Source organism: Paroedura picta, chromosome 3 (assembly GCF_049243985.1).
Source record: "Paroedura picta isolate Pp20150507F chromosome 3, Ppicta_v3.0, whole genome shotgun sequence".
NCBI classification, from domain to species: domain Eukaryota; kingdom Metazoa; phylum Chordata; class Lepidosauria; order Squamata; family Gekkonidae; genus Paroedura; species Paroedura picta.
This window is the reverse complement of record NC_135371.1, coordinates 85,830,047-85,853,148: the sequence shown is the minus strand read 5'-3', so window position 1 is coordinate 85,853,148 and position 23,102 is coordinate 85,830,047. Positions and strand designations below refer to the sequence as shown.

Sequence of the window (23,102 nt, the reverse complement as noted above, 5' to 3'; positions counted from 1 at the left end):
TTGATGCATTTTTAACCCTTTAATGTATTACCCTCCCTTTTACAAACTGCTATTCTATAGTAGGGCATATAAAATTTTGGTCTAAATTACCGTAAATAAATAAAGAAGAAAAAGAACAATACAAGGTAGATATGTGAGAAGAACATGACTATTATTCAAAAGAACTCAAACACCAACTTTGCTTTGGGTCAATAAATTAATGTTTGGGGTAGATGGCCCCATCTGTTTATCTACAACAGAATGGATCAGTCCAAAGATATTTCTCATTTTGAAGTCAGGAGAGAAATTGACAATGCAGACAGTGTCAACCATCTTCAGTTATCATAACATATTACTTGGTGATTGATATATCAACAAGAGCAACCAATCTGCACTGATATGGATGTCCCTCATTATCCTCTCATTACTCAAGTTTGTCTGGGAGGTGGAATTAACTTTTGATCAGGAGAGGTCATAAATGTTTAAAATGTTGCCTTGCTTTTAACCTTCTCCTGCTCTCCCTTGCAGCGTTGGGCCAGGTACACAGTGCTGTTATTAAGATTTTGGCACCATATTTTCCCCAAGGTAACATGAAGTGAAAAGATCTAATTTCATTCCTGATATTTCCTAACTGGATTCATCCTTGCACAGCTATCTGTTTCACACCTATCCTTTATTTTCTTTCTCAGTTTCCTTTAATAAATTGTGACTTGCTGTTTCCTGACAACTCAGTTTTGAGGCTTTTTATTCCATCTCTCAATAAAATGCTGTTCTATTACATGAAACTCACGGTGAATTATTGCCAAGAGCCAAACAGCGGCATCTGTTTATTATGTAGTTAGGAGGTTATCAGTGTCTCACACATCAATTTGTAGAAGTTTGGAACAGAATGAATATACTACTTTTCACCTCTTTAAGCAATTTGCCTATTTAAGATATTTGATACAGAAAACCATTCGTTGCTGTGTTAATAGCACAGAATATGTTAATAGCACTGGCAACACGAAGGAACAATGAGTCAAAAATTGGATCAATTATTTCAATAGTATTGAAAAGCAGTGACCCTTTCCTCCTCTTTCTCTAATCTTACCCTCTTCCTCGCAACATGTTAGTTGTTTCTCTGGAGAACTCATACAAGTACTTATATGTTTTCTCCAATGTTGCAAATGTGAGTTGAGTGAGGGCAATTTAGACTGGGGAAATGACATGAAAGAAAATGGCTAACTCCATGTTCAAATGTAAAAAATATCCTGGCAACCCTAACAGGAATACATTCTTGCTGATACATGTTGTATATGTGAGAACCAGTTTGGTGTAGAGGTTAGGAGTGTGACATTCTAATCTGGTGAGCCAGTTTGATTCCGCGCTCCCCCACATGCAACGAGCTGGGTGACCTTGGGCTGGCCACTGCACTGATAAAGCTGATTTGACCGAGCAGTAATATCAGGGCTCTCTCAGCCTCACCTACCTCACAGGGTGTCTGTTGTGGGGTAAGGAAAGGGAAGGGGATTGTAAGCCACTTTGAGACTCCTGTTAGAGAAAAGCGACATATGAGAACCAACTCTTCTTCTACTACTATTACTGATACACTGCTACTGAGCAATGGCAACCTAAGATCCAGTTATTTGGGGATTTTCCATTGATTCCAATGGGTACAATCTTATACTATTTTTTCCAAGTTATGCCTTCATTTGGGGGTGAAATGGCCTTTGAAGAGAATCTGCCAAAAGTCCTCCCATCACCACAATCCTAATTCTGCCTGCTTTTGCCCCTTGGTTTACAGATGTCACTTCTGTGGTACAATCACAGTGCAACAGATTAATTAAATTGGTGTGTCTTTAGACTTTGCCTGACCAAGGGAATTTAATAGCAATCCTATAATTTAATATGTGTCAATGGCAAATTACATTATGTTGTACACTAATAAAAGGATGTCATTATCAGTCACTCTACTTGTCCAGATCGTTTGTCTAAATCACCCTTCAACATATGAGGACAGTGTTTAGAAAGCTATTATGCATTTGATGCTAAAGCTGGTGGCAGATTTTGCTTCCTCTTCAGCCAGCCATAAAACATACAATTTGCAACCTGTGAAGTTGTAAAACTGCACAAAAGTCATCCTGTCAGTCACAATCAGAATCTGAGAATGCTTGAATGAACAGCATAATCAAAGGACACAATGTATTACTACATGAGGATCACTAGAGTAGACAGAGTCTGGAAAGGTGAGTCTGAAAGGTGAGTCTAAAAAATGAAGAAACGCTAACATGATGAAATAGTTTTGACTATCACAGTTGTACAGTAGTAATATCCTGGTTTTTTTCCTTGCACTAGCTAGTATTTTTATTATTTAGCAAATAAGACCAGTGGAATTTGAGTAGCCAGTGTTAGGGATGCCACTTTTAAAGGGGCTTCATTACTTCGCACCATTGAGTCTCCTACCTTCTGAAAAGTTGTGTAGTATAATATTTGGCATCTAAATTGCTAGTCTAATGCTTATTTTCATCAGAACTTGAGTTAGGTAAATCAAAAGGGCCTATTTTAAAAAATAAGTATACTGTATGAAGATAAAATTAAGATTTCAACCATGTTTTAAGCGCGCTATGAGGTAAATAGTGAAGTAGAATAATAGAATCATAGAATCATAGAGTTGGAAGGGGCCATACAGGCCATCGTCCAACCCCCTGCTCAACGCAGGATCAGCCCTAAGCATCCTAAAGCATCCAAGAAAAGTGTATATCCAACCTTTGCTTAAAGACTGCAAGTGAGGGGGAGCTCACCACCTCCCTAGGCAGCCTATTCCACTGCTGAACTACTCTGTGAAATTTCCCCCCCGATATCTAGCCTATATTGTTGTACTTGTAGTTTAAACCCATTACTGCATGTCCTTTCCTCTGCAGCCAACAGGAACAGCATCCTGCCCTCTTCCAAGTGACAACCTTTCAAATACTTAAAGAGGGCTATCATGTCCCCTCTCAACCGTCTTTTCTCCAGGCTGAACATTCCCAAGTTCCTCAACCTATCTTCATAGAGTTTGGTCCCTTGGTCCTAGATCATCCTCGTCGCTCTCCTCTGTACCCTTTCAATTTTATCTATGTCCTTCTTGAAGTGAGGCCTCCAGAACTGCACACAGTACTCCAGGTGGGATCTGACCAGTGCCATATACCAGGCGTAGTCAACCTGTGGTCCTCCAGATGTTCATGGACTACAATTCCCATGAGCCCCTGCCAGCAAACGGGAATTGTAGTCCATGAACATCTGGAGAACCACAGGTTGACTACCCCTACCGTATACAATGGGACTATGACCTCTTGTGATTTTGATGTGATGCCCCTGTTGATACAGCCCAAAATGGCATTTGCCTTTTTTACCGCTGCATCACACTGCCTGCTCATATTTAGCTTACAATCCACAAGTACCCGAAGATCTCATTTACACACAGTGTTACCTAGAAGCGTATCCCCCATCCAGTTGGCATGCTTTTCATTTTTCTGACCCAGATACTTATCTTTATTAAATTGCATCTTGTTCTCTTTTGCCCATTTTCCCATTGTGTTCAGATCTCGTTGAACTCTGTCTCTATCTTCTGGAGTATTTGCCAGTCCTCCCAGTTTGGTGTCATCTGCAAACTTGATGAGTAGTCCCTCCACCCCCTCATCTAGCACATTAATAAATATGTTAAAAAGTACCGGACCGAGCCCTGAGCCCTGAGGTACTCCGCTACTTACCTCCCTCCAGTCTGATGAAACACCATTGACAACAACTCTTTGAGTGCAGTTCTCTAACCAATTCCCTATCCACCTAACTATCTGAAAATCCAGATTGAAGTCCTTCAATTTATCCATCAGAACATCATGGGGAACCTTATCAAAAGCTTTACTAAAATCCAAGTAAATGACATCAACCGAATTTCCACGATCCAGCAAACCTGTTACTTGGTCAAAAAAGGAATCCAGGTTGGTCTGACAGAACCTGTTGGAGACAAATCCATGCTGACTTCCTTGGATCACCAAATTGTCCTCCAGATGTTTGCAGAACGCTCCCTTTAATATATGCTCCTTTATCTTCCCCACAACAGAGGTCAGACTCACTGGTCTGTAGTTTCCCGGGTCATCCTTCCTCCCTTTTTTGAAGATCGGAATAACGTTTGCTCTTTTCCAGTCCTCCGGGACATCTCCAGTCCTTAAAGAGGTTCCGAAGATGATGGACAAGGGCTGTGCAAGTTCTCTGGAAAGTTCTTTGAGCACTCTCGGGTGCATTTCATCTGGCCCAGGGGATTTGAACTCATCCAGTGCAGCTAAATGCCTCTCGACAACCTCTCTGTCCATGTCAACCTGCCACCCAGACACTGTCTCTTGGCTACTGCCATCTCTAGATGTGCCTAAACCCTTTGACCTGTGGGAAAAAAACTGATGTAAAATAGGCGCTGAGTCTTTCTGCTTTCTCTGCATCCTCCGTTAGAGTTTGTCCATCTGCACCCAATAGTGGGCCTATTGCCTCCATTACTTTATGTTTGCTCCTCACATAACTGAAAAATCTTTTCTTGTTACAGTGGGCTTCCCTGGCCAATCTTAGCTCACTCTCAGCTTTGGCCTTTCTGATTATTGATCTACAGTGCCTAATAACTCTTCTTTAGAGCTCTGTCCTTCCCTCCATTTCCTGAACATTTCCCTTTTCTTTCTTAGTTCCTCTTGAAGTTCTCTGTTCATCCAAATAGGCTTCTTAGAGCTCCTGCAGTGTTTTCGTCTTTCTGGGATAGTCATTGATTGAGCATGCAATAGCTCTTGTTTGAGTAGTGTCCACCCTTCACATGTTCCCTTCCCTTCCAGCATTCTTATCCATGGTATGACACTCATCATGTCTCTGAGTTTATTAATGTTTGCCCTACGAAAATCAGCATCTGGCTACAAGCTTCCTTGCCTCCCTATCTCAAAAGGAATTCTATGAGGACATGGTCACTAGGGGACCCTAGGGGACCCCCTAGGGTCCCCACCTCCTTCACCTCATCCAACAACTCTTGCCTGTTGGTCAGTATTGTCCAGTATGGCTGAACCTCTTGTGGGTTCATTTACCATTTCATAAATGAAATTGTCAGCCAGGCAGGTCAGAAAGTTGCATGACAGAGGATGCTTTGCAGAGTTTGTTTCCCAGCACACATCTGGGAAATTGAAGTCACCCATGATGACAAGGTCCTGCCGCTTGGATATTTTCTCAAGCTGTAGCATCCACATCCTTTCGTTGGTCAGGCAAAGGCTGCAAAGTTTAAGATCCAAAGAGCTATACAGCCTATTTATTTTTAAAGCCCAGCATTTTGTACAACATAAAAGTGGTCAAAACATATGGCTAAGTACCACTGATTAATATGGTTTTGTTAAAATACAAGTATAGTTGACTGATGCTGCAGCCATGAAAATCTATGAAGGTAAAATAATCCACCCAATTTTTTTTGGAATCCCAATATGGATCGTCACAATTAACTGTGAACTAGAAAACCATCAATCTGCCATTTTCAGGCACTTTTTAGACATCTCAAACTGCATTGCAAACCATATATTCACAACTTGATCAACAGACATTAGAATTTAGAGCATGGTTGGTCAATGGAAATATCAGTTAAAAATGAATTTCCACTCTCAGCTGCAATCTTTACTCTCAAATTTGCTAGGATACTCTTATTTTGCCATGGGATTTAATTAGATAATCCTTCACAAACTTTACTTTTAGATAACTCATCTCTAGTCAGTTATGAAGAATAAACCATCCTAAAGCTGATAATGCAAACACTAGAAGATCATGATCCCCAGTCAATGGGCTCATCAACTTTATAGGATATGTTCACCTAGCAATTGGGGATAACCCTTCATTATACAAATCAATGCCAACCTATTTATATGTATTAAATGATGAGCGTCTTAAAAGAGCCTTTCTTTTAGCATGATTAAATATCTTTCCACTGAACTAATCTAGGGCCATCTTTTTGATGAAAAAACTTTTTTGCACAGATGCAATGTTCCGGATACACTGCCACATTTACTGATCGATTGTCCTAAGTTTTTGATGTGCCAACATTCCCTAGGTGATTATATGAAGAAATTGAAATACAATTGCATAGAAGAGAAGCAATTTGTTAAAATGATGCTGAGTGAGAAGGAACCACCAACTATTCTTGGGATAGCTAAAATCTTGCTGGCCAATTTAAGAATAAATCTCCCATTGATGGAGACTGCTGATATCAAATAGGGTAGCGATCCCCAACCTGTGGGCCACGGACCACCAGCGGTCCTTCGACTAATTGGAGGTGGGCCCCGAAGGACGCCTTCTCCCCCCCCGGCCCTTTACTTCATCCCCCCCGGCCCTTTACAACACACTTCGGGTGTCATTGTCTCCCATCACTCCCAGATGGGACTATCGCGTTGCAGAGAAACAAGCTCAGGGTTCCCATTGATTTGTCATTGTCATGAGTTAAAATTTCCATGAAAATATAATGTTCCTTATGTTCATTGTTGTGGCGTGTCTGTATCTTATTTTGAAGGGATGTTTAAACATTACCATAGCAATCAGAGAGCGTTAGGGCAGTGGTTGAGAGTAGAGGAGTAAACGACCCCCCCCACCGGGCCTCAGTAAAAGGCGTTGAGTGGTCCCCGGTGATAAAAAGGTTGGGGACCACTGAAATAGGGTACCATTATTGTCATCTTATATACCCTTATCTGTAAACCTTACTCATTACACTATATTTTGACAAATTTATTTTTATGCCAATAAAGGTTTTCTGAATCTGACTGATGCTGCTTCCTGAACTAAATGTGTGGGAATTAACATGCAGTTTTTTGCTAGTGAGAAAATTAACCTGGACGTATTATTTCATGAAGGACTGCCAAACACCAGAATCTGGTATCTATTTTTCAATAAACTTGACAGCACTGCCATTATGTCTTCTTCTTAAACTGTTCAATCTTCTCCCATTTTCAAGTAGTTCAGGTTTGGCTCACAGGAAATGGGACAGAGGGCAAGTGAAAGAGTTAGTTGAGTGGTGAGTGAAAAAGTGGAGGTTCTTTTAAAGACACAAGCATTTCTGCACTGGGAACTTTGCTGCCCTGGCTCCCATGTGGGAGCACAGATCTGGGGTGGATGAGGTGCACCAGGCCAAATGCTCCCCCATGCAGGGGCAGGAAGAGACAGGGCAACCTGCTCCAGCTCAAACTCCAAGCTGCAGCCTGGCATAGAGCCTGTAGTGTGGAAATAGTGACTATGGTAATTGTAATTTTACAGAAAATGGAAAAGAATTGATTTAATAGAAAGTCATCAGGCTTATGCAGCTTGAATAAACATGGAAGAGGGTATGCTGGCAGATGCAAGCTTTTTTATCCCTGTAGCACTAAAGCACAGAAACAGCACCTGCCAGATTTCATTCCAATAAAGTCACAGAAGCTGTATTGCAACTAAATTTTCTTAGAAACCTCTTATACTGAGAACACGTTGGAATGTATTATATGCTTATTTCAGAACCAAATGAAGGTCAGTGATTGCAATAAATGAGCAAGTCCGGGTTGACTTACTGAGTTTTCAATATAGTACAGAAATTCAAGAAGCACACATACATCTTAAAGAGGAACAAAATATTTAGCAAATAAAGCATCTGCCAGCTATTCTCTAATTATAAATATTTACTGCTACTGAAATGCACCTAATATAAAACCAACAGTAATAAGTTAAAATCAATTATCAATAAAGCACTAGTGAAAGCAGTCACCCTGGCAGAATGCTTTCATGCATGTCTCTAAATTTTGTAATGGAAAAAATGAATCATGGAGGAACATTTGGGAGACAGTTGCAGAAAGTGTATAGATCAGAGAAGGGAAATCTTTTATCCAATTAAATAAAACACCAAAGTCCCACCCAGGAACAATTCTCCTACACCTTGAATCTGTTCTCCAGATTTTAAACATTGTTTTTGTGTTTATGTTAACATCACCAATAATTAAAAGAAGCAGAGTAGATGAATTGCTTGATCTTAAAACACTACCAGTGATTCAATTTATATTGATGGCCTAGATGTATGAAAGACAATCCCTGTAAACATAATACTGAAAATAAATAGTATCGCTATCCATGATTTGTGCGACCAATTTAGTGCTCCAGGCCCTGATACTTTCAAAACTGGCCTTGTTAGGAAGAGACCTTGGGACTAAACTGTTTCTTATGTAAACTTCTATGATTTAAATTTTTGTTTTTTAATTTTTAATTTTCCTTTTTAAAAAAAGTGCACTGAATGGCATAGGATAAGGAGGTTCCTGAAAGGACTGGTTTGTTTAGCTATTTCTTTGCCAGCTGCTTTTCTGCTCAAACAAGTAGGAAAGCAGCCATAAAGGCTCTTTCTGCTCTTGCAAGTAGGAAAGCAGCCATAAAGGTCTTATGTTTTCTTATTGTAATAACAAAAATAACATAAGCATTCCCATCTTCTGTTGGCTATACCATCCAGCCCCCTAAAAATACACCAACCAAACAACCACCAGAAAAAAAATAACAGAACTATGCAGCACACCTAATTTGGTCTTTATGAACCTCTCAATTCTCAATAGGGAATGAAAGAAGGCTTTGATCAAGATTTCTTATATTTACCTTCTCTAGGGTTGTCAGCCTCAATGTGGAGCTTGGAATTCTCCTGGAATTATAATTGACTTCTTGTGTACAGAGATCAATTCCCATGGCAGCTTTGGACATGGCAGCTTTGGAGGGTAGACACCAGGATACCATGCACTCCTGAGCTCCCTTGTCTCACCAGGTGCTGTCTCCTGCTTTCCAGGGATTTTCCAAACCAAAGCTGGAAATCCACACCTGGTAAATCTGAAGAAATAATTACATGTGCATTCTAATAAAGTTTTTTTTAAGCCGATTTCATTACTGTCTTTCCAAAATAACCCAAGTGGCAATTGAGGAATTCTGCAAAGCTAACTGGGCTGGATCAAAGCAAAATATTTTACCATAAAGTTTTAATGCATGCCAATTAAAGTCTAGTTGAATAGGTAAGAATTTGCAAACAGACCATGCGTAATTGTAGATTATTTAACAGCATATGAATTGGCTAATTAACAGTATTATTAAGATGCAAATTCAACATTCAGCTTCAGAAATGTGGTATGAAAAATGTTAATCGTTTTTGTTTTTAGTATTCAGTAAGGAATATGAGTCCAATGAATGAAAATATTGAAACACCAGTCTTCTTTTCCATGGGTTTTGCTTCATGCTCAGGATGCAACTGATAATTTTATTTACGTTTGGAGACATGTTTTCAGTGAGGTCACATTGACTACAAATTTGGAAAGTTAATAGTCTTCTCTAACAATGTCATGAAATTTCAGTTTTTAACCCTACAAGTGATATCAGAGAAACTTTGTTTGGGCCCCATGCTAACAAAGGGATCAGTGAAGGAATGGGGAAGAAGAAACAGCTCTCTCTGTCAAAGCCTTGGCATATTTAATGAGCCTGCACATGCTCTGGGTTAAAATCCAGCAATGCTAAAAATCAAAATAGTATGACATTTCAGTTCTAAAGTGAGTTCATCCACAGTTAACTACAGGCAGCAAAAGGGAAAGTGGTGTAATTGCTAATTTTAAGGAATGTAAGTTGCTTGAAATCATCGCATTGAAGTTACATTATTTCCAAAAAGTAAAACAAAATAGAACTCCCTGCTGTAATGTAATGAGGCAGGGGAAATAAGCAAGGATAACTCATCCTCTAAGCTTAGAGCTAAACAGAAACCCAAGAATGATAGGAGGTAAAAGTGATGACCCTTTGCTGACAGGTCCATCCCCTCCTTGGGTACTCTGCAGGTCTCAGGTTCTCTTTCCTCCTTCTCTCCTTTCCTCCTATCTGTCAGTCATCTCACTCTCTCTCCCTCCTCTGGTCTTCAGCCCTCCTGTGTCTAATCCCAACTGCCTCTCACTCCCTTACTTTTATTCTTTTCTTCTTCTACTCCTAACTCCTTGTTCCTGCCCCCTAAAAATCCTTCAGTGACCCACCCAACAGATTCCCCTGTGCCCAGCTATCTTGTATTCCTGAGTAGCTGTCGTGTGGGCATGGCTGTGATCTGGCAGCATCAGCCCTCCTGTGGAGTTGACTGGGGACTGAGTAGTTACCCTGGAAATTGCCAGGTGTGCGGGACTTGTAGGCTTTCTTTGGGGCCCAAGTGGGGGCAAGGTTCCCTGAGGTTGTGGGGTGAAAATATCCATAGATTATTATTATTTTAGCACAGATTACAAAACAAAAAGAAAAAATCTACAGAATAAAGAACAAAATATAGGTAATTTACATCACTTACATCCTAACCATTGGTGGCTCTAATATTTCGGAAAATATTCTGGCCTAGTTATACTGTTAATTTCTTTCATCTTATTCAAATTATAGGCAAATCTACATTTGCTTTCTTTAATGTTCAAAAACGCATGCCATCCAGTCATTTCTCTTTTCTGTAAGAAAGTCAATAAAAGTTTTCCATTGCACCATATAAGCAAATTTGCCAGTTGTTTCTAACATTGCTATGAGTTTGGCCATTTCAGTCAATTCTAACATTTTAACAATTCAGTCTTCTACTGTAGGCAGATTTAAATGAGTAGCCGTGTTGGTCTGAAGTAGCACAATAAAATCAGAGTCCAGTAGCACCTTTAAGACCAACAAAAATTTAATCAAGGCGTGAGTGCAAGCACCCTTCGTCAGACTATGATCTTCTTACATGACAGGGAATATATAGCAAAAATCAGTTCTATTACATCTGTGTCACAATCAGATACAGCCAATGATAATCCTTTGTCAAAACAGCCAATGAATTCAGTGTACTTTCCAAAGAGAAACCAAAGTGTTGCTGGTAGAGAGATCAAAGGCTATCACCTCTCCATATGTTGCTTGCTCCATACAACTGTGAGACATTCCTCCCAGGGAATTGCTGGTCAGATTTGTAATTTTCCAGTTCTGGGCTTATAAAAGTCTTGCAGTCGTCATATACCTAAACAAAATGCCATGTTGAATGTCCAATTAATTATCAATTAAGCCCAACAGTAATGCTTCTGGTCTCATTTGGACATTAGTATTTAAAATATTTTGCACGGAAATATGTATTAATGTCCCTAATTTCTGAGCTATACTACAAATCCATCACGTATGATAAAATGTTCCTGGTTGCTGTTTGCATTTCCAACACTTGTTTGTATGATACATTTTATTCAATTCCTCTGGCATCATACACTTTCTGATAGCCAGATCACAATATTGTTTAGTAAGACAGAAGTCATTGGAACAGACACCTAAATTCTGATGTTTGTAAGTATTTAGTATAAGCATCAATCAGAAGCAAATTTACTGAAACAAGAAGAATCCCAGGGGCATCAAAGCATCATGGAATAATGAAATTCATTCCCTTGCCAGCATTTAATATTTACATGACATGCTCAACTCAGTAAAGACCAACTGAGTGGAATTTACAAAGACAAGAGTATAAACTGAAAAGAATTTATCACTTGCAAGACTAATAATAATTAGAAAATTCTTATAAGCATGTACCATTGATATGGACTGGGAAGAAGAGAAGACCTGCAGAGCAAACAAGTGGTGTTTGGAGCTTTCAGTCCAAAGTTGCATGTCAAAACGCGTCACTCGGATGCTCTTCCATTTATTAGCGCCCCTGTTACCAGTCTCTGTGTAAAAGAAAAATCAAACTATTTCCTGGAATATGTCAGAGACACTTAAGCAGCAATCAATCTCCTGTACCAAACCAGGGTTCATTTCCATGCACATGTCTCCACTGAGAGCTTTATGTGCATGTGCGTACACAAAGGTAAAAGAGGCTTTAGCTTTTTTCAAGGCTTAGTAAATGTGAAAAGGGATTGCTTATAATACATGAATATTTATGGCCAATCAACAGCAGCATGAGTGCTGCCAGAGGCAGTGAGACAACATGCCACTATTGTCAATGGAACTGCATTGTAATTAATAGTATTAACAACTACCTGATCAATGCAGACAGACTTTAGTATTTATGAGTGTGATGTCAAAATTCTATTTACTTGATTTATTTTTCTGACTGATGCCCTGAATCTCATAAACAAAGAAATACATATCCGAAGTGGGAAGATCATCTCAATATTCAGTGGCACAGGAAAGAATGGGTCGCCAAATCAAGCCAAATGGTGCTCCAGCAGATTGCCAGAAGGAAACAGAGCTCCTCCTTCTAGCAGCAGAGGCCTTGTCCTATTTATTCCCTTTTAAGGGTAGAATGGGTATCAGGGTCCATAATAAAATATATGGGCAGGACAGAAATACACAGTTTAGGATGTGGCCTGGCACCTGGAGATCTCCCACTATAATAATTGATCTCCAAATAACTATGATCAATTTTGGAGAAAATGGCTGGTTTGGAGGGTGGCATCATACCCTGTTCATGTTCCCTCTCCTCCCTAAGACCTGCCATCCCTAGGCTCCACCCCCCAAATCTTCAGGCATTACCCAACACAGAGACCACCTTAGATGACCCCCTCATACTTTATTCACTCTTCTGCCTTCTTCAGAAAAACATTATCCTGTAATTTTGAGTCCTTGTTCCTTTTCAGATTTTACATTCTTGAATTAACTCTCATAACTCAGTTATGAGGCAGAAAGGGTTAATGAGGGCCAAAGGAAACTTGATGGCAAGTTGTTGAAACCCGTGTCTCCCTAATCATCTAAAAAGTAGAGTCAATCTGGTAATTGGAAGAAGATGTAGGTGAGACAATCACTTGAAAAACTGGAGGCAGGAGAGCAAGTGCCCCCACACCATGTTTGGCATTTAAAGGTGTTGCTACTGCTAAGAGCCTCTTGTGGCGCAGAGTGGTAAGGCAGCAGAAATGTTTTCTGAAGCTCTGCCCATGAGGCTGGGAATTCAATCCCAGCAGCCGGCTCAAGGTCGACTCAGCCTTCCATCCTTCCGAGGTCGGTAAAATGAGTACCCAGCTTGCTGGGGGCTAAACGGTAATGACTGGGGAAGGCACTGGCAAACCACCCCATATTGAGTCTGCCATGAAAACGCTGGAGGGTGTCACCCCAAGGGTCAGAAATGACCCGGTGCTTGCACAGGGGATACCTTTACCTTTACCTTACTGCTAATTAGTTATCCAAATGACCATCATAGAAACAAAACTTCTTTAATGAAAACCCAGTAATAAGAATTTATTGCATTGGAGAATTCCCATTAAAGGGTTGCTAGCATTTTAGTGATCTCTCTTTGGCAACTAATGGTTCTGGAGCATTTGAATTATGCAGAATCACCTGCTTGTTTTTTTCCCCTATTTCCAGCCTACTTAATACAACACTTTGTCTAAGGAGAGCCACAGTTATGCATTTGCCCAGCATGGCCTGTGCAACTCTCCCAAGTAAGAGGTGGTTGTGTGTAAGATTGCATTGTTTCACTTCCGGTTTTACTATGCTTCTCATGTCCTCCAAATAAACATACAAAACAAATGGCAGAATTGCTGCCTAGTCCCTTCAATTTTCTTTGTTTCAGATATAAATTCTGATAGCCTTGTACATAACAGGAAACATTTTAATAAGCAGGAAAAGGTACAGCATAAATCTTTTTTTAAAGGATAGCCAAGGTTTGTGCAGTGGTTGTTTTTTTTTTTTTTTTGTAAAATCCCAAGGAACATTATGAGAGATGTATTTTGGGACATACTTCTTGAATAAGTACAAGAAAAATAATGTGTTTAGAAAGATCATGGGAAACTTCATGAATATAAAGTGTCTGCATCAGCCTAGGGACAGATTTATAGCTTCACTGACAGTAATCTTTTGTACAGTAATGTACATGGTGACATGTGGCTGTGCTGAAAGTTAGAGGGGTTTTTCTCTTATCTTCAGAGTGGCAACCTTAAAAATCATTCATTTCTACATTTCAGGAATGCTTTTACAGACAGAATTTCTTTGTTGATGCTCAGGGAGATCAAACCATGATTAAAACCAAATAGTAAAGAATGGGGAAAGGACATTCTCTTTAATTTAAAACAATTAACGTACCTGTGCCACCATTTGGCGGGTGGAAGGCAGAATGAATGAGCAGCGACATGAGCAGCCATGCCACGGGTCTCTGGGGCTACACTGCAGTGGCAGCGCGCACGGCTTGGGATGCGGGGCTGGGAGCATCCTTTTAGGATGCTGTCTGGCTCCTTCCCGCCTCTTCGCCTGAATGTGGGCAAGCGAGCAGTTTGCTTTGCGTTCGCTTTAGATGAGTCTGAGGCGAGCGAAGAGGCTTTATGGGGTCGGAGGCTTCAGATAAAGTGTGGCTGTGCTTATCCTCTGTCTGTACAGCCTGTGGCTGATCCCATCCTCCTCCCCTCAGCATGGGTGAGAGGCTTGGGGTTAGGTCAGCCAGGAGCGAGGGCCTCTGTTATCCCCTCCAGGTTTTTTTGTTTTTTTAAAGAGCTTGGCGTGTCATGGAGGCTAGGCAGTGTTCCCAGGCAGGGCGCAATGGTGGGACGGGCAGTTCCAGGCCACAGGGGGCGGCTGCCAGGAGGGATGGTACTGCCTCTTCATGAGGGCAGGCCCAACAGTGTGATAGCGCTTCAGCGTTGCCTGCCACATGGCCTAGGCAGGGTAGCGCTCATCAGTGGGGATGGATTAGCAATGCCTCTGCTGGGAGGCCTGCCAGTTTTGACAGGGGCAGGCCTGGCACCAAAGGATGACGTTTTGCCAGCCCTGCACATTATAGTGGGGCTGCGAGGGCAAGGAGCCAGCAAGGCCCCCCTGATGACAGAAGCCAGGGGGAGGTCTCTGACTAGGCGAAGGGGCTTGCAGGCCCAAGGCACCACAACACCCGGGAGTTCTTCAGGGCAGGCTTAGTTTATTGACAGCTCCCCTATGGCAGTTGATAGGGTGAGGGGATGGACATCCCGCAAGCACAGGCTTGCAGTGGCCAAAAACAGGCACAGGACCAGGGCTCCTATCCATATTAAGAACTGGGTGGCAGCAGTTGCCTGTGTCCAGTGCTTCATCTGTGTCATGCTCTAATGGTGATGACGCTCAGAGCGACAATAGTCAGGCTTCTTGTGAAAGTGGGAGAAATGTTCCCAAAGGGAAGGCTTTGAGTAGTAAATTCTCACGATCCTTTTGGCGGGGTTACACTCTGGCTGTGGAGCACATGGCAAAGGTGCAAAAAGGAGGTGGGGCTGTGAGAAGGCTCAGCTCCTCTGGGGAATCGAGTGAAGGTACAAGCTGCACTTCTGAAGTCTCAGCACGAGCCAAAAAACCTGGACCCCGGCACAAGAGGCACTCTAAATCCAAAGGACACAAGCACAGGTGGTCTGTATGCAGCAGCCCTTCATTGCTTGAGTCTTCCTCTTGGGACGAGGGGACAGCTGTGGTGGGAGGGCTGGTTTTGGATAGAGAGTGCTTATGTACCCATGATTTCAAAGTGGATGGACCTCCACAGATCAGATACCAAGAGGCTTTTAGACGAAGCCAGGATCCCTAAGAAAGACAGGGCACCTCCAGTGAAGTATAAGGCATCTGATGCACCACCTGGCATTCACTTGAGGACCAAAATCTGGGAGAGAGCCCCAGAGGGCTATTTTGTAGATTTCTTTGATCTCGGGTCAGGATACAGGTGGAGATACTAGAAGTCGGAGGGACACAATTAAGCGGAAGGCTTCTGCTACTTGTGAGAGAACGTTTGACAATTGGTTGAAGGGGTACACTGTGTATTTGATCATCATGGGGGGGGGTCATACACTGAGATAGGGTGGCATTTAGGAAGATTCTTCTCCCACATTCTCAGTATGCGGATGACACCCAGCTCTATCTCCTAATGGACGGTCACCCGAACTCCCCCCCGGAACCATTTGCCAGATGTTTGGAAGCGGTGACAGAATGGTTCGAACAGAGTCGCCTGAAACTCAACCCCTCCAAGACGGAGGTCCTGTGGCTGGGGGGAAGGGGGTGGGAACAGGTAACGCGTTTACCCACCCTAGCAGGGGTGCAACTTACCATCGTGCCCCAAGCTAGGAATTTGGGTGTGACCATTGATGCCTCCCTGACTATGGAGGCTCAGGTCAAGAGAGTAGCGGGCCAGGCATTTTTCTACCTTCGCCAGGCCCGGCTACTAGCGCCCTACCTGTCCTCTGACCACTTGGCCACAGTGATCCATGCGACAGTCACCTCCAGAATAGATTTCTGTAACTCGCTCTACGCAGGCCTACCCTTGTCCCTGATCCGGAAACTACAGCTGGTACAAAATGCAGCCGCTAGGGTCCTCACTGGAACATCTTGGAGGGCCCACATCCAGCCGGTGCTGAGGCAGCTGCATTGGCTGCCAATTGCTGCCCGGATCCGGTTCAAGGTTTTGGTTTTAACCTTCAAGGCCATACGCGGGTTGGGACCCACATACCTGAGGGACCGCCTACCGCTCTATGTCCCCCGCAGGGCCTTACGCTCTGCGGGTGAGAACCTGTTGGTCATTCCCGGCCCGAAGGAAGCGCGCCTAGCCTCGACCAGGGCCAGGGCTTTTTCAGTCCTGGCCCCTACCTGGTGGAATGAGCTCCCGGGTGATCTGCGGGCCCTGCGGGATTTGTCAACTTTCCGCAGGGCCTGTAAAACGGAGCTCTTCCACCAGGTCTATGGTTGAGGCTGGGGTCAGCAAATCAGGGACATCGCTCCCCCCCTAGGAGTTGGAGTGTACGCTACTCCCCCCCTAGGAGTTGGAGTGTACGCTACTCCCCTATCCTTTCCTCTTCACCTCTTAATAATTGGGGGAGGGATGGGATTTTTAGCTGCCATGTTAGTTAGTAGATTGATATTTTAATGGGAATTTTAATGGGATTAGTTGTTGTGACCCGCCTCGAGCCTATCGGGAGAGGCGGGAAATAAATCTAATAATAATAATAATAATAATAAAAATAATAATAATAATAATAATAATAAAAGCATGTTAACTTGCAGGAGATGAAGCTGCAATGGACTACAATTGCATTTTTAGAGAGTTAGTGTGCTACCCTAGCCAGGCACACACAGGGTTAGTCCAAAGGAATGTACGCTTTCCGAGTCACCCAAGTTCAGAGTGCATACCAGAGAGTAGTCAAAAGTCCAGTCCAGGTCTTATCCGAAGCCTGGACAGCCAATGTTCAAAGGAATACCAAAGGGAGCGTCCTTAAACACACCAAGGTCGAAAGCCGGAGAGTCATTCAAGCATAAATCATGTCCACAATACCTATTTGTAGTCAGTCGTCGTACCAAGGGTCGTCAAGCCAGGAATCAGTCAGGCAGAGGTTCGCTGAGGTGTAGGTGAACTGGGTCAAGGTAACAGGTTGGCTGGTGCACCCACACTGAGAAGCACTGTTGCCGTGCTTAAATGCAGGCTGAACTGGCTAAGTGGTTGCACCTGTACTTAGTCTCCGCCCATTGAATCAGCCCCGCCTTGGCCCCATCTACCTTCCTCCCTTGCTCTCAGCCAAGCACTTTGACGGCATGCTGTCAACGCCGTTCGTCTGCATTCCCTCCTGCGCTCTGCAGAGGAGTTTGGACTGCGAAGGGGTGTTGCTGCAGGCAGAGGTGCTGCTGGTGCAGACGGCATGATGTCTGCCTGGCTGGGACCTGGTTGTGTGTCCCTATCAGAGCTTGCCTCTGTAACTGGCATCCTGCTGCTTTGCCCCAGCTCATCTTCCTCCTCTGAGGGATCTGGCAGAACAGGCTCTGGCATTGGTGCAGAGGCACCCTCTGGTAACGGGGCCATGACAGTTAGCATCTCAGAACCCGGAGCGCGTTGGGCTCAAAAAGCTGGAGAAGGGAAGCCCCTGTGGTTCAGGATTCTAGGCACCCAATTATGAAAACTTTATTGGTGGGTTTATTGCACAACTTGAATGGGGTTTGTTTTAGCAATTATGAGGTTTCCTTAGTTGGGACTGCTTTTAGTTACTTTAGCCTTTTTTGGAGCATTTTGAGGTGGGGAATTTTTGTCCCCATCACGCTCGGTCCCGAGTCCTGGGGTGGTGACCCATGATGATATGGTTATTCAAGTCAAAAACAGACCACTTGGGAAGGGGCACATCCGTTTATATTCCCAGTTCGCCTGATTCAAGGATCTGCCCGGTACGCCGGTTAGCCAAGTTGAGAATTATGGTATGCACTCTTTCAGGATAGGTGCAGCTACGCAGGCCTTCCAGGATGGGGCTTCTGAGGGACGGATTATGAAATCTTATATGCACCCAGATACAGTTGATTAGCTGTGCCTTGTTTTTGTTGGGGCACAATATTGTGCACTGGGCTGGCCTGTATCCAAGCAACTCCAGATGGAATGTCACCTCGATTTGGGAAGCCATCTGCATGACACCTGGCGTGGCCATCAGGGCTTGAAATGGAAATTCTTGTTGGAAATCATGGCAAATGCAGTACATTGTTGGGGAGTACTGGCTGACACTATCATCCAGCTCAGAGAGAATGACATCCCCGGTGTTCCAGGTTGTCAGTTGATCAACATGATGACTGAGGACTTTTTTGTTTTACATCAGTGAACGCCTTGTACTGTCCTGATGTGGTCGGAGATGTTGAACCATGGAGTTCATGGAGGAACGTGAACAGTCCAGCAGTCATCAACTGAGCCAAGGCGAAAATTAATTGTTCTGTTTCACAAGTTATTGTTAATTTGGGGGGCTGAGTGGTCTGGCATCTGGATATCGACCATCAGATTGGTCCATTGTATTGCTTTGACAGCTTTGACTGGGGGCAGGATTTATGGCTCCATGATATCAGGTAGGCTCTAATCAAATGGTTAAGGTGGGGGGTTTGAGGGTTGGCGGGAATGAGCTGTTCCTCATTCTGTGGCGTATTTTGCACAAGAGTATGAGCCTGTTTTGAGGGAAGCCAGTATGCGATTGGCCTCCCCATGGTGAGTGGGGCCTCCTTAAGAGGGTGGTGGTAATGAGCCAAAAGCAGACCCGGTGGGGTAGGCTTGGGTAGCTCATTCACGACCAGATGACTCTGGAGGTAGCCAAGGAGGTTTGTGCCCTTTGGCCCTCCATATGGGTCATTTCCCATATTTTAGGCTCCTTTTGTGTGTTTGCATGTGGTGTGCAGTCAGCGGACTGTCTAGGTCAAGCTCATACCCTTGTTGCCCCAACCCTCTGTGTGAGGTTGCTTATTAAAGCTGTGGCCATTTAAATGCTAACAAATTGAGTTGCATCTTCTTTCCTCCAAACTGGTCTCCTGCCTGCGAAAATGGTTTGCATATTAATGATAACTAGTAAGCAGTACAAAAAAAAAAAAAACAGCAGGAGAAAAAAAACATGTATCTGTGTATAAAGAACATCCCAGGTTCAATTGCTAGCTTCTCCAGGGTAAACATCTTGTGCCCAAGAACCTGGAAAGCAGCTGTCCTTGAGAACAGATTATGCTGAGCTAGACCAACCAATGATTTCATAGAATAATAGAGCTGGAAGGGACCTCATTGGTCATCTAGTCCAACCCCCTGCACTATGCAGGGCACCCCAACCCTATCGCTCATCCACTTTAACCTGCCACCCTCTTTAGCCTTCACAGAATCAGCCTCTAACAGATGGCTATTTAGCCTCTGTTTAAAAATTTCCAAAGATGGAGAACCCACCACCTCATGAGGAAGCCTGTTCCACTGAGAAAACGCTTTAACTGTCAGGAACTTCTTCTGGATGTTTAGATGGAATTTCTTTTGAATTAATTTCATCCCATTGGTTCTGGTCCATCCCTCTGGGGTAAGAGAGAACAACTCTGCTCCATGGCACCCTTTTAAATACTTGAATATGGTTATCAGATCCCCTCCCAGTCGTCTCCTCTCCAGGCTAAACAGACCAAACTCTCCCAACCTTTCTTCATATATCTTGGTCTCCAGATCCCTCATCAACTTTGCTGCCCTCTTCTGGACATGCTCCAGTTTGTCAGCAGTTTGTCCAGTTTGTCAACTGTGGTGCCCAAAAGTGAACACAGTACTCCAGGTGAGGATAATCCAGAGTAGAGTAAAGTGGTACCATCAGCTCCCATGATCTGGACATGATACTCCATTTGATACAACCCCAAATCCCATTTGTCTTTTTAGCCACCGAGTCACACTGCTGACTCATGTTCAATGTGTGGTCTACTAAGACTCCTAGATCCTTTTCACACATACTACTGCCAAGACAAATCTTCCCCATCCTATATTGGTGTGATTTGATGCATCTTAAGACAACTTCAAATGTTCAAAGAGCACAGCCTGCAGAAACATAGTTTGTTGTAAAAACAATTATATGTCTAACACGTGCAATGTGCCCATTCTATCAGAAGACAGATTCCCAGACTAACATGGCCTGGGAGGCCATTTGTGCCTTGGTAGAAGGGGAGGAAACAAGGATGATTTCAGCAACTGGGCTCAGCACTGACTGTCAGGCAGCTTGCAGCTTGCCAGTCCTGGCTTGGGTGGGGTATACAGAATAGCTGGCTGCAGGCTTGTTCTGGTGCACGGCTCAGATAGAAAGGAGCAGGCTGAATTGGTGCTTGGCATTCAGCAACTGTCTTGGCAGAAAGGCAGTGTTCATTTGCACCCATGGCTAAAACTGAGGACAAAGGCACCGTCTGCCAGGATCACCTCTGACTGCTGCTCCTGGCTGATGGAACCTCCACCCCCGGAGGAGAGGAGACTCAGAGCACAAGGCACCCCAAGCCAAACTGCTGCACAACCACTCCCATTTCCCAGGGGGACTGCACCACAGATTTTAAAGGACTCACAAACCACTGGATTATAGTCAGATCAAAGTAGATAGCATAAAAAGAGAAACAGTGACAACTTAAATGCAGCATGACTTTAAATTTAAATTTTAAAGAAGTACTTCAGAAAATTTGTATGGTAAGCCTACAGCTATACTCATTTCAAGTCACTGAAGCTGAAACTTTAAAAGAACAGATGTGAATTTTAAGTAGCTTTGTTGCCTTATCACTTGCAAGTTGATGCTCACTGGAGAGTCTGCCAAGTCCTGGTGTTAGTTGTTCTTTTCATATTTCACTGTTTGTTGTAGAATTACAGGATTAGAGTTTGAAGGGATCAAAAGGCCATCCACAGTGACAGCCTCATGTCCAGGCCACAGAATATGGGAGTTGGCCTCTGAAAACTTCCTGCAAAGGTAGGCTTGTTTATGGCACTGGATGACATCCATGCTTACTGTAACAGAACAGTGGGAGCCAGGGACAAAATTCTGAATTTCATTGTTTGTGGGAAAGATTGGACTGTTGGAGGGTATGATTCAGCCAGGTATGAAGTCCTACTGTTTGATGTATTGAAGGCTACATTGCTGAGAAGTAGTGCATTTCAAAGACACTGTCTTTGATTATTTTTCAAATTATATTTCAGCGTTTTCAGTTACTTTCATTTTTTTAATCAAAGAGATGTGTCCCATCACTTACCTAGCACACTGACTGATTTGATCACTTTGTCTGCAGTATAAGGAAACTGGCCACACATGAAAATACTCCTGAGGAATAATCACACAGGGTATCAGAACTGGGACATAGAAAATGGGATGATTTCAGTATAGATTTCGGATACAGCCTGTCTCATCTATGGTTTCTTCAATTCTATGTACTATGGATACAGTTAGTGGTATATAATTGTCATAAGCATAACAGATTACATCCTTGGCAAGGTCAGATAGTTCTGCTGTTAACTCCTCTGTTATAAATCTGCTAAATTTCCTCTGAGTTTGCTGGAGCAGAACTAATATATCACAGATAAAGACGAATGAAAGCCACCTAGCTTCCCAAGAAATACTTCTAAAGGAGGATTAAGTATCTGCAAAGGATTCCAAAGAACAATAAAGCTGCATTTTGGAGGCTAAGGGTAGAATGCTCTTCTTCCATCCACAGTTTGCAAGACTGCAAGTCCAGCACATCCTGTTATATTCCTACAATCTTGCTCATTTGCTCTCATTCCCATCTACTTTGCAGAAAAGTTAGCATTTGTGGACCCACCCAAACCAACTGCAAAAAGACAGCACACAACCTTCCTGAATAATAAAGGCCACAACTTTACTGATTACAGTGGCTGCAAGAGCTTTGGCACGGCTTAGGGCAAATGGATCCAGGCACAAGCCAACCCATCTTCTGGTCAATACAACCCCCTGTTCTGCCTGCCAGCTGGAGGGAATTGGTAGACCAGGGGATGGCAGGATATTGGGATCCACATGGATGATGGACACTGTGTGGTCTTGTCTGCCACCTGAACATGAGGGTGCTTTCACAGCCCCCAAGCTGTGCATGCCCCTTAAATCCTCATCCCCAAATCCCTTAATGGGATCTCCCGACTTTGGGGGAAACTGAGCATGCAGGCTGCCTTTCCCCAAAAGGGATCTGGCCCTGTGATGATATCAACAGTACTGTTGTGACAAAGGAGCAAGCAAACATAACAAATACCAAGAGAACCAACTTTGATGATACGCCATATGCAGTCAGGGCCCAGTGTACCCGAGGGACCGCCTCCCCGCCTATGCCCCCAAAAGAGCTCTGCACTCCACCGCTACCAACCGGCTAATGGTCCCTGGCCCTAAAGAAGTCCGCCTGGTCTTGACCAGGGCCAGAGCCTTCTCTGTTCTGGCCCCCACCTGGTGGAATGTGCTCCCGGAGGAGATCAGGGCCCTGACGGAGCTTCAACAGTTCCACAGGGCTTGCAAAAAGGAGCTCTTCTGCCAGGCATTTGGTTGAGACCAGACACAATCAACAGCGACCGAAAGGCCCCTGCTCCCCCCCTCCCTCTCAGAACTCCACCAGAATACTCTGGAACTGTTTGTACTGTTGCACTGCTGCATTGTTATATTGTTTATATTGTTATATGGTTACAACTATTAGTTATTAATATTATTGTACAGTTATCCATATGTTATATACTGTTTCATGTACTGTTCTTATGTTCCATGTAAACCGCCCTGAGCCTCCGGGGAGGGCAGTATATAAATAGAATGAATGAATGAATGAATGAATGAATGAATGAATGAATGAATGAATGAATGAATGAATGAATGAATGAATGATAAACACATACCACATAAGCAACAAATATACATGGAAGGTGTGTGTGCAAAGCCATGAGGCAAAACATGCCATGAGGCAGAACAGGGCTC

General features: G+C 43.3%; 1 protein-coding gene across 10 annotated transcripts in view; it reads right to left on the bottom strand.

Moving 5' to 3' along the window:
• Positions 1-23,102, bottom strand: part of RASGEF1C (RasGEF domain family member 1C) — a 148,941-nt gene that overhangs the window by 85,202 nt on the left and 40,637 nt on the right. For 6 of the 10 annotated variants that reach the window (XR_013229230.1, XR_013229229.1, XM_077326695.1 and 3 more), the window contains exon 2: positions 8,599-8,823. The exons of 1 other annotated variant lie outside the window; for it this stretch is intronic. Coding sequence is in view for 6 of the 9 variants with exons in the window: in XM_077326695.1 (XP_077182810.1) it covers positions 8,599-8,733 (135 nt within the window). In the remaining 3 variants the exon portion in view is untranslated. Of the gene's footprint in view, positions 1-8,598; positions 8,824-11,532; positions 11,667-17,200; positions 17,310-23,102 lie in introns of those variants that run through there. 3 more of the 10 variants (XM_077326697.1, XM_077326698.1, XM_077326700.1) reach the window with 3 other exon arrangements.